A 12,495-nucleotide genomic window follows, 5' to 3' on the forward strand; every position below is an offset into this window, starting at 1 on the left:
TTTTTTGGTAGAACAACATTACACCTGTCTCTTATCTTTAATCCCATCAAGTTTCACTAAAGTAGCCTCTATCGTTGACTTCCTTATAAGACAAAGTATAAGCTAAATTCTTCCCTGGAAAAATCTTACCTGGTAAACTCTTCCCTGATAAACTCTTACTTGACAAACCCTACCCTGGTAAACCCTTACCAAATAAACCCTTCCCCGGTAAACGTTCTGATTGAATGAACTAATAATAAATCGGTCCTCAATTACTAATTGCCTTCCTGTAATTATTCCTTTACGACATTTTTAATAAACTTGGATTTAAATATCTAATAAACAGGAGTACCTCTACTTCTCCTTACAATGTTAACATAAGCAATTAAATTACCTATCAAGTACATGGCTACTAAACACAGACAGTTCCTCCAAAAATGCTCATCGTCATATCCAAACCTGCTCAAGACTTCCGGGCCACTTCTTATGCAAGGTATTCCGGGTATATTTACACAGTTTATCGAATCTATAGCATTCCATTGTAAAATAGATATAGATTCAGTCCCGTAATAAAAACCTGAAGTGTATTTCAACCATGAAAGGTAAGGAGATGCGCTAGCGAGGTTGAAGTAGATGCCTGAGAAGGTGATGCCAAGCAAATCGATTGGCACTGATATTAAAGCTGCAGTCTCCATACTGTCAAACACAGCTGAGAGAATTGAACCTGGAATTGAGAAAAAACAAAAATGCATGAGTGACCTGGTTAAATTAGCAGAATCACTAACATTTCACGATTTAGAGAGTCACTACACTTATTAACGCAGAATCGCATTAGGCCGGCCAGAACAAGCTTTATGTCCATTAACTTAAGAGCGAAAAAGACGTTTTGTAATTTCGCATTGGGTCGCACGGACGCAGTTTGACACAAGTCGGCAACGAATCTGCTTCGTGCGAATTTCCGATCGAATTGTATTTTTATTTCTTAATTTAGAACTCCTGTGCAATTATTAGCGCGTAAATAAACAAAACAGAAATAAATATTATTTTTTGAAGATGGAGAGAACGGAATTTCGAGTTTCTCATCTGCAATCAGAACATCAAGACTTGTCGAATTTAAATACGAACTATTGCTACACAGTATTCACCAGATTTGGCCTCATTTACCTTTTTATCTGATTTTTTACCGATTTGCATCAAATGAGGAAGTGATACTCGAAAGAGTGGCTTCTTTTTCAGATTGACAAAAAATATATAGATTTTAAGATTTTCGTGGTTATTCACTAAATGATTATCACTAATATCAGGTTTCTTACCACGGTATGACTTCTTTTTATTTTCCGGATATTTCGGAACGGTTTACGGTTATACGGGTTCAGTCAACCCGTGACCATTGAGCGTGCAACCGTTCCGAAATATCGGGAAAATAAAAAGAAGTCATACTGTGGTAAGAAACCTGGTATTATTGATAACCATTTGACAAAAAATATTTTTTTGTTGAATTAAGAAATTGGGATATCGCTAGTTAAAGTGTAGAGTTAAAAGGAGATTACTTAGCAATGTAAACCATAATTGAAATAAAAACATTCTTTCTTCTTTGAGAAGAGGGGTTAGGGACTTATCAAAGCCCTCGTATGCGAAGAATAATATTTATATATGTATATCTTATTCCAATCGAAACGGCAAATGATTTCAAACAATTTTTTCTATCTGTACGAAAAATAGCCTCGTTAGTTAAATTAGATTCGCAATACGTTTTTGACGCATACTGTAAAAGAGCGGAATTCACTGTTGTCATTTTTGTTTTCGAAATCTACATTTGGGGGTTTTTTCAAGTCAATTGGTATTTTAAATGTTTAAAAGACAAACACGTTACCTCTTTGGCCACATCCTATATATGTACATACATTTAAAAAAAAATTACCTGTCTGTCTTACTCCTGCTATATAACGTAGAAAATTTTCATTAACTTTTAAATGTTTCAACAGTTGAATTTCACTAAAGGAAATAAAAAAAGGATTAAACTTAAAAAAAACTACGGTATTATAATAAATGGTAAAAACGTTTATTACAAAACAACAAAATACAAAAAGCCGTAACAATGGTACAATTAAAATAAAGAATCCTTAAGATTAAGTATTTAAGTTAAGCAATATATAAAGCGTTGACGTACTAAAATGGGACAAGTAAAATAACTTCATATAACCGTAAACGTAACGGCGCGGCTATGTGTGCAAGACATGTATGGATGCACACATTCACATAACAATGAAAAGCGGTTGAGACGACCCACCAGCACTAGATTTATGCAAATATGTGTGTTCGTACAATACAAGCCCTGCTTTTATGTTTGTTCGTATACCATACTTATCTTATTACACTATGGTGCTGATGAGGTGGGCTTCAATAAACAGGAGCAGCCCTACTTCGTCTAACCACGTTAATATACGAAATAAAATGCAAAATAAAATACATGGCGGTCAGACAACCACAGTTTCTCCAAAAGTGCTCTTCGACGTAACCAAATCTCTGTAAGACTTCGGATCCAGTGGTGATACATGGCATACCAGGTATATCAATGCAATCAATGTTTTCTATAGAATCCCATTGGAGTATTGAAATGGACTCAACTCCGTAATAAAAGCCAGAGATGTATTTAAGCCAAGAGGCGTATGGATGTGCGGTGGCCAGATTAAGGTAGATACCGGAGAACATCGTGCCAATGAGTTCGTAAGGCACTGAGATGAGAGCTGCAGTTTCCATACTGTCGAACACGGACGAGAGGAATGAACCTGGAAAACAGATTGTTGCTAATTGTGATAAATAGCAATATACATATATTTATTTTTATTTATTACAAATAGGATCACATTTGTTTACAATCTGTTAATGACAGCATACATGTTTCTCTAGAGGAGTATATAGTTTGTGATAATATAACCCAGAAAATAAATGTTTGTAAGCTGATCGCATAATGAACGTGAAAGTAATAATATGCAGATATTAGTATTTTAAATGAAACAGAGTAATTGTTGAATTACATATTATGCATATTAGTGAATAATTATAGCAAAGAAGTGTTACTAAAAATGAAAGATAAAAAGTAAAGATGTGAAAGAACAAATTATGTAAAATGTGCGAAAGTAAAATTAACAAAGATCTTTGTAACCCTTGACTCACCTCTTGGCACTAAGAACAGGAATCAACATCACCATTTTATGCTTAAAATATATAAGCATGCCATCCGTAAGTTTCGTAGATGAGAAGTATGTAGACTTAGTAATGTAGAAATGTGTAGTTAGAGCTAAGTTAGTAACATGACAACCATAATTTGTTAAGAAATAATATAGCCAAAGACAAGAAAAATCCCAATGATGAAACTGTTACATTACAAAGTATCTAGTAATACTAAATTTAAACTCTTAAAGAGAACTCTGTACTTTGTATACCCTATTGAAGATTGCTTACCATAAGCGTTGGCATAGTTTGCACAAAGAATGCAAACAAAGCAATAGCCGACCAATCCTGCAAAACCGCCACGTAGACCAGCCACACTGAAGATAAGGGCTCCGAATATTATTGGCTCTATCACTGCCCTTGGTATCTGTGAATATTGAGATTGATCTAATTGAAGGCTTTGGAGCAGTTGTATTACTTATTTGTGCCTCTAAGAACTACATAGATTTATTAAAAAAAAATATTCTAATTCACTAATATAGTGACAATCAAAACCTAACTTAACATAATAAATTCACAAGTCGTCAGTAGACCCCCTGTCGCTTTATTATCTATATAAGAAAAACTTAATTGTTGAGGTAGAATCTAAATGACTAAATCAATTAATACGTTAAAAAGATAAGACTTGGTTAAGTTTTCCTTGAAATGTTTTACTAATAAAAGGTATTTTAATGTAAAAAGAACGTAAAAGATTAAATGTTATGAATGCTATTTTAGACGTCCCTAGCGGCGATGAATGCCGAAAAGCCTGTACAAAGATCTGTAACAAAAACATAGGAGAATTTCGACGACTCTATAACTGGACCCGTGACTTAGATGGTTAGAGCAATGCTATGGTGCAGCATGGATATGATTTCAAGTTCCACCGGGTCGACGAAATTTTTCTGTGTGTTCGCATCTATGTATTCCTAATCATAACAAACTAGTGGAGTTATTATACAAAAAATCTTAATTAATGTTAATTTAATCAAAGATCTGCAATTGTATAAACAATATGGGAATTAAATAATGAAATATGAGTATTGGACGAAATAGAACCATTCGTAAGATCAAACTACAGAAACTCACAAATGCTTCGAATAGTAAAAAACAAGCTTTACAATATTATCTTATAAAATATGAATATGTTACAAATTGATATCAGATTAACGATTGACCTGCTAAACTCTTGACCTGTTTTCAAAAGAAATAAGGCATGTTAACATAAAATTATGAAACTTACCCAAAATATCATCTTTGACAAATAATACGGCAAAGGTGAATACAATCCATTGGCAGTTTCTCTAAGCAAAATAGGAACTTCGCTTGGGAACGTGATGAAGACAGCATAGATGAAGAGAAAGATAGTCTCAGTTATGGTCAGGTAAAGCAGACCTTGGACGTTCTGGATGTCGCGCTGATCCAGCTCATCGAAATGACCGTTGTAAGGAACTGAGATCATCGTTCCCACGAACTAGATGGAAGTGAATATTTGTTAATGATCTGATTAAAGGTTGAGCACTTCACTTTGTCAATAATAAAGCTATTATCTGAAATAACTTATCTAGGTAATGTTTATAATTTACGTAATAAAATATTAGCCAAGACAAAAAGTATAATACAAAAAAAGAATACAAAAAGTATTGACCAGAACTGAAACAAGTACATTTACAGGCTAAAAATATGTGACGTTTTAAAGGTGTAGGGGATATTATTAATGAACCTGATTTAAATAATTCGATGAAATAATGCAATGGATTTATTTATTACGAAACTTGACATAACAAAAAGGAAACAGACGCAAATAAATAGAAAGCGGAACTGGAATTAGAATTCTATGAAAGTTATCGATAAACAACTTACCATGAGAAGAACAAATTCTGCTATCCATATGCTTTTGTTATGCTTCATTTGTTGAAAATTTCTCCACATTAGCCAATAAAACTGAACGCAGTAATTTACTTTGACTCTGTAAATAATAGCACTTATAGCAACAAACATATAATATAATTGATATTTCATATAATAAATAAAAAGGGGAATGCTTACAGAGTTAAGTAACGTTCGAAATGTTGATTCTGGAAAAGAAAAAACCTGTTAGTTCGAAGAAACTATTAAATATCATTAATTAACTTCGTCTATAGGAAATGAAACTATGAATATGAAACTTCGTCTATGTTCAACAATTATACCAACAATTGTTTAGTTTCTTTTTTTACAGTACATAATTCGTTTTATTATCTTCTTCACTAACCTTTTCATCGACGAATCCATTGAAATATTCTGTCTCGTCTTTAATATCTCCAACCTGGTTTTCAATTTCAGCTGCGACATCTGACCGTTGGTATTCATCACAGATCTTTCTAATTCTGTCGCGACTTTCCTTTTCCTTGTCCAACTGGACACCGAGTAGGGATACGTAGTATTCTGCTGCATTGAAACCTAGGGGACACTTGTAGCCAAGCCTGATATAAAAAAAGGAAGATATTTCAGTACAATTTATAACAGACCTGACTATCGTTTTCATCAAGAGGTTCTTTTATAGAGATATATCCTAAATTACAAATCGACTCCATATATTAAATGTGTTAGAGAATTAAAAAAATACACTTGCCGTAATTAACGTTTATAATATGACGATACTACGTAAAATTTAGCTCGATCAGAATGTAAGGTCGACTAAGACGACGTAAATTTGTAGCAGCGTCCTACAAATTATTTACAATTTTTTTTAAACATCACAAAACAATAAATATTTACTTTAGTACTCATTCACATATGATAATTGAAGTCCACAAATCATTATTAATAAATCACTGTTGGAGTAAATTGAGTAAAAATTATTATTAATGTTTATTTCCACAACTTCACTAGGTGAAGTAATTTCCAACGGAAAAGAGTTGATGATGGGACATATCGTACAGAGTCGATCAACTCAGCCAGTCGAGATATGTTTCGCCGGTATTTTTTTAAATGTTCCGTGTTTTGAGCTTCTTTGTGTTATTTTCGGCCAAGTTATGTATTTTAGGCGAATTTTTATCAGAAAGCTCAGTTACATCTACGTAAATTTAAATGAAAATTAACAAACAGCGTCACCACGCCTATTTACTATTACTCGTGGGGTGGACCCTTTTCATGAATTACCTGAGTTGATTTCAGTTATTACCATGATATTAACGCTAATTAGGTCAGATTCTCGATTTCACTTGTCGTGTCTCATCACTGGTTAAAGCACTTTAACGACCTCTGTGGTAGAGTGCTTTGCACACCAGTTTTCATGGTGTCGCCATCTCTGAGGTCTCGGGTTCGATCCCCGGCAGTTTCGGGTCTGAACGTTCGTGGTACCGTCGTTGTTTCAGATTTCCATAACACAAGTGCTATAGTTACTTACTTTGAGATCAAAGCAACGTATGGGATGTTGTCTAATATTAAATTTAATTTATTTAGTTTTACCACTGTTATTCTAATGAAGCTAAATTTTAAGAAGTATAAATGCCATTTACCATAACCTAACGAGAACATATGACCGTTAATATACGCCATACTATAATTTTAAAATAATAAATCGTTTAACAGTACACGTCTTAAAAACGGTCTATACTTATAATAATAAATAATACTTTAAATAACCTTTGATTAACCTTGAATTTAGCTTAAATTATCAGTCATGAAAAGAATAAAAAAACGAACAAAATTATCCACTTAAAGTTTGCCGACACGAGATCGCTTTGTAATTAATTACAACACATTTAGTTTAAAAAAATTAGAATACATTTTTTGTTCGTTTTTATTGCCTTGACATTTCGCTAAGACAACAGAAATTAAGGCATGTTTGGACATTACGAGGATGTGTTGGGTGATTATCTAAATCAATAATAATTATGGTTATAATTTGTGGTTTATGCTTGATTTTTTTTATATTTAGTACGTCGACAAAAAAATTATACAGTTTATCAGAGGTTTTATTTTTGCGTCGATGTAACACTACATGGTGGCCGTAGTATCATTACTGATGTCAATTGTCGTGTTGGTAACTTCTAATAATGGAGCAAATTAGTTCCTAAAAATTCCGCAAAACGAATGACAAGGGTAAGAATCGAATATATCCATCTACGTACATTAATGTTTAAAGTTTAAATTAGCATACTATTTTTACCAACAAATAAATGCATGTACTTACGAGCTAAAGAACTCCCCGGCTTGAGGTAGAGTACCATGGAAAGCAATTCTTCCACTCGCAAGGAATACAACTTGATGGAACAGTTCAAACACTCCAGACGCGGGCTGGTGTACAGAGCAGACAACAAGTTTCCCTCCTATTGCAAGCCTTCTAAGTCGAGAGACGACAGCACTTGCTGCCCAGCTGTCCAAGCCCGTTGTGGGTTCATCGCAGAAAAGGATCGGCGGGTCGTTTAGAAGCTATAAGATATATACACTATGTATTGTTTATATCAACTTTTGGTCTAGCATAAGTTCAACATATTTTCAGTAATAAATCAACTACGTTTAACAGGTAGGCGTTTAAACGAAAAGCACTGAAAAAAACTTGCTTTTTAATATAAGCACAAAAGTACGCTTATATAGTTTCAAGTTGTAAACGTTGCTCTGTTTAATATTCAATAATTTAATTTTTTACAACGTGCCTAAGAATAAATTTATGTTTACGTGACTAACTGGGCACTTACGATAAGCGTCAGAGGGATCAGGGGGAGATCTTTGCCCAGCAGTTGGATTACAATTAGCCTGATGTATCAGGCTAATTGTAAATAAAAATCGTGTAATTTATACAAATTAACTCACTTATCTTAAAACATTTAAGTGGCCTACTCTCGCTTTTCGCTGTCAACAAAATGTTGCAAGCTTTTTTAACTTGAAGTCTATGTATGGGGTTAAACGTTTTTGCAAACGATTTTATAAGCTTCAAATTAAAAAGTACTTACGTGAAAAGCGCTTTTTTAAGCACGTTTATTGAAAAAAGTACGTACGTTTAACATTTAAGATAATAAGTAGTTTTTTCCATCTCTAGTTTAACATGTGGTACGCAATGAATTTGGTAATTAAATGTAGCTATTATAAAAGTTTCGTTAAGAGTTTTTTTATTTTTCCTCAGTGTATGCATATGTGTGTGTATCAAGTTTTTACCTTTATTTAAAACATACTGATAAAAAATGGCTCTTCATAGAATTGATGTCATAGATTTTAAAAACATAAAAAACTTATAAATGAAAATAAATTCTCATTTGGTTAAGGTACTTATTCAAATTATTTTTTGGTATTCTCTAGATTTGTGGATGTTTATTAACAATAAGTATTGTCAAGTCGCCAACAGTGATAGAAAACATCAAACAAAGGTCACAAGCTAGATAACGTGTCAAGTCGCCAACCAGCAGTGGGCTAGCGTAGCAGGTTATGACGTCAATAAAATCCTTAGAGAAGATCCGTGACTTACCGAGACACTGGGACTTACGGTCGATGATGATGATGATTTTTTCTATAGGTGATATTAAGAAACTAAAGGCCTTAACAGTTGTATATTGTAATACTAAAAATAGAAGTAAATTATTTTGCTATCCGCGAGTCGTGCAAGATCGCGCTTACGTTGAATATTTTTTCATGCATTTCCGCAAAGTGATCTATTCTATTAATAATTCATAATATTACTTTATTTTCAGTCAACAAATGACGTAATAGAATCATAACGTTTAGTTTCTGTATTTCTTCTACTAACATAGATAATTGTAAATATTTTTCCAAGCCTAAATTTGACAATGGAGAGTTTAGAGTTTATATTTCAATATGGTTGAAAAAGTTGGAAATTATCAATCACGGCTACATTAAAAACGGCCAGCCTCAAATATTCAGAGCAAACTGTAAAAGTGAAATGAACCGAGTGGAGAAAGCGAAAATAGGGTATGATAGGAACAGGAGGTAGGAGTGATATGTGTATTCTTTATTGTTGTTCTTGCGTGAGAAAGTGTCTTTTAGTTTAGTTCAATACAAAAAATAACAATGACTTACCTGTACAGCTAGTGATACACGTTTCCTTTCGCCTCCTGATAGAGCCTTTAGTTTAGTCCTGATACATTTGTCGACACCCAACTCCCCAAGTAACTGGTGTATACGTCTTGCTCTCATTAACTTTGTTGATCGTTTATCCATCATCATTCGTGCCTTAAAACAAATTCTATTATACAATGCAATGTCTTAAATAAAATAGGGTCTAGTTGTGTTCCCTGACCGACACTATAAAAACCGGTACGTAAAAGAAAGTTCGTGCACTGATTTTAATGTGCTATAAAATCATTTAGTCTATCAATAAACAAATACGAAATATCATAAAGAAATACGAGAAAGTGTACATTTCCCAGGTTAACCAACGTGTTTGAATGAATATTTTAATAATATATGTAAATGTAAACCTTATTCACAACCCAGATAATCTTAACGATTTTCGTTCTAAGAAACTATATCTACTTCGCTACTTTCAAATTTACGTTACTTCTATCGATATCACGTAAATTAAAGGACTAAGATTTAATAATCACCTTTTCTAAACAATTTATTTGGTACTATGTGTAATTTAAAGAAAGCTTTTGAGTATGCTACACTTATTCTAATAACTTTGTGGTATCGTGTTACAATCCCGCAAAAGGCGACTTTAAGTAAAATTACATAGAAACTTTTAAGGTAAATTTCTGAATGATTAGTTAACTAAGGTAACCTTATAATTCACAGTTGCATTATCACTATTTATCATTGATACCAACTGTAGCAAACCGCAGCAGTTGCTACATTTTTTTATGTTAATTAGTCTGTTTTATCAGTTTAGTTTGAAATTGTTCAAAAATTCTAAATTTAAATTTACTTGTTTTGATGCTTTTTTCCTTGGCTTGTCATTGTTTTGCCTGTTTTTCACGCTCGTGCACATCTTATACTTTAATTTCTATTTTTTTTTGTTTTGGTCAATCTTCTTTATTACCCGAACTCCATTTTTACAGTTCGTTACACCAACACTGAACACAGTAATAAGTCTATTATAAATTAATTACTGTCGGATACCTGAGGTTAGGTAGTAATATTTAGTATAATCGTTGATAAAATGGCAAGCCGAATAAAACAATGTTTTAATAAATAATGCCCAGTTGAAGACGAGTCATCGGAGGAGAAGCGAGAAAAACTGTTTTACTAGATCAAATCGATATTTACTATTAAATAACGACCTTACAAAAATACCTTACACATGTACGATATATCTAAGGATTATTGTCTACAGAATGTATTACACGAAAGGATATACTTTATTCGATCATATAGAACCCTGAAAACAGGCTAAAGTAAAGGTCTTAAACGAATTATTTAAGAATAGAATATCTAACTTTGTACATAATTTTTATCTGGAGACATTTCTTTAGTTTATTATTATATATATATATTATATATATAGTTTATTATTATAGTTATAGCCAATCGCAGCAGTCGATACAAATCTTTTAGGACATATTTTATGTAGATTGAAATCCTAAACTTAAGTTGTAATGTACTTGTTTTTAGCGCCCTTTTCATTGTTATTGTCATTATTTTATCAATGTTAGTACCTTTGCTTTGTTGGTTTTAATAAATTGTAAGTACATTTCCTTTGGTCTTGCTCACTCTTCATTACTACCTGAACCCCATTGATACAGTCAATACAATTGTATTGTAAGCATCATGTGTCATATTCCACATCGTTGATGAATCTACTAACCATAAATTCCATGTGTTCAGTAACAGTTAGGTCCTCAATAGCCAAATCATGTTGTGGTACGAAACCAGATATTCTGGCTATTAAGTCAGCACCGGCTAGTCTTCCATTTAGCATGAGGTACCCAGTCATAGCGCTTTTGTCCCGTCGGCTTATGGCTGCTAGAAGTGTGGTCTTGCCAGCACCACTGGAGCCCATTAGTGCCACTAAGTTGCCGGAGGATACAAAGCCGCTGACTGAAAAAAGAAAACGTCATAGGGGATAATTGATATAAATTGAACCTGTTTTGACGAAATTTAAAAAATATATTAACCGGTTGACATAAATTGGATAGAACCGAAGGCGAATAATGAACGTTCTAGAACACCGCCTACTACATTCTTTACAAGGAAAAAAAGCTAGTTTAACAGAAAATAATCAATGTACAAGCCTGAAGATAGAATGTATAAAAATAGAGTTTTTTTGTGTATTACTTTAAATGAATAACACGTTAATTAAACACGGTAAAAAGTAAAGTCATTAAAAATTGTGATCGGGCCTTAAAATCTTCTGATATGTCTAAATATGGTCGGTACAACGGTAGGGTCGGATAACTTGTTTTAATGGTTTCATATAAGATTAAAACATTAAGGCCCGTTATAAAAACTTTAATTAATATATGTATCAGAAAACTGTCGTACTCAGTGGAACGAATATATATTAATGAATCGGGTAACGAGAAAGTATTATGCAATGAAACTTTTTTTTTAAGAAGTTTACGAAATGATAAAAATTAAGTGAAGTAGGTATAATATGTAGGACTATTTATAATTATAATTAATCTTCAAAAACCTTGGTTCTGTTAATTTTTTTTTTACAATGGAGCGAAGTGATGAAGTTTTAAAAGTTAATTACAATTATCGTAACCTTTACGTTCAAGTTATTAAGTACTTTACGGAGAATTTAAATGAACTCACCTCCATTTAAAACTTTGACCTCTTCGTAAGTTGATGACCTCCACATGCTAGTTTGAATCTTTTTCTTCCTATAAACCGATAGATCCTTCCAGGCCAATGTGAGATTCTCTGGATTGTCGCCAATTCCTGCTAAACACCAAAACGTTATAAATACGAATAGGTTTTAATTAAAATGTGTGAAATATTAAAGTCAATATTTTGTTTTTTTATAAAGGACAACATTGTGTTTCTTCGATTCATCGCTATCTTGTATCACACAAGACGTGACTTCCATTTACACAGCCTAACAAATACAGCATACCAAGTTCATCATCTTCCCAGTTAACAACAGTTCCGGTGAGGACGTTACGCGTTGGCAGCTTCAGATCCATGTTCAGCCCTCTGTCCTTCATATTTCTAACGTTACGTCATTTGGCACTGCAAACAATGAAAAAGTAAAGATCAGTTGTGTTCTTTTTTCCAAATTGGATTTTAAAACTAAAATACGGCTAGAATAACTTTGAAAATAAACACGTACTTCAAATAAACGCTTGCACGTATGCACGCACGCACGCACGCACGCACGCACGCACGCACGCACGCACGCACGCACGCACGCACGCACGC

The 12,495-nt window shown here is 33.1% G+C and overlaps 1 protein-coding gene across 3 annotated transcripts in view; it reads right to left on the bottom strand.

The window, feature by feature from the left end:
• Positions 1 to 47: 47 nt before the first annotated feature.
• The window catches only part of LOC113230271 (protein scarlet-like), a 22,897-nt gene continuing 10,449 nt past the window's right edge, over positions 48 to 12,495 (bottom strand). Inside the window, exons 2-12 of one of the 3 annotated variants that reach the window (XM_026464124.1) lie at positions 12,191 to 12,306; positions 11,890 to 12,018; positions 10,937 to 11,169; positions 9,211 to 9,363; positions 7,373 to 7,611; positions 5,447 to 5,657; positions 5,242 to 5,270; positions 5,056 to 5,161; positions 4,436 to 4,666; positions 3,445 to 3,580; positions 48 to 703 (exon numbers count right to left, since the gene is read on the bottom strand). In XM_026464124.1, coding sequence (XP_026319909.1) covers positions 315 to 703; positions 3,445 to 3,580; positions 4,436 to 4,666; positions 5,056 to 5,161; positions 5,242 to 5,270; positions 5,447 to 5,657; positions 7,373 to 7,611; positions 9,211 to 9,363; positions 10,937 to 11,169; positions 11,890 to 12,018; positions 12,191 to 12,281 — 1,947 coding nt within the window. In that variant the 5' untranslated portion in view covers positions 12,282 to 12,306 and the 3' untranslated portion in view covers positions 48 to 314. Of the gene's footprint in view, positions 704 to 2,055; positions 2,769 to 3,444; positions 3,581 to 4,435; positions 4,667 to 5,055; positions 5,162 to 5,241; positions 5,271 to 5,446; positions 5,658 to 7,372; positions 7,612 to 9,210; positions 9,364 to 10,936; positions 11,170 to 11,889; positions 12,019 to 12,190; positions 12,307 to 12,495 lie in introns of those variants that run through there. The other 2 variants (XM_026464125.1, XM_026464123.1) reach the window with 2 other exon arrangements.

The sequence above is a fragment of the Hyposmocoma kahamanoa genome, unplaced genomic scaffold (assembly GCF_003589595.1).
Source record: "Hyposmocoma kahamanoa isolate Upper Pololo Valley unplaced genomic scaffold, ASM358959v1 63, whole genome shotgun sequence".
In the NCBI taxonomy this organism is placed as follows: Eukaryota; Metazoa; Arthropoda; class Insecta; order Lepidoptera; family Cosmopterigidae; genus Hyposmocoma; species Hyposmocoma kahamanoa.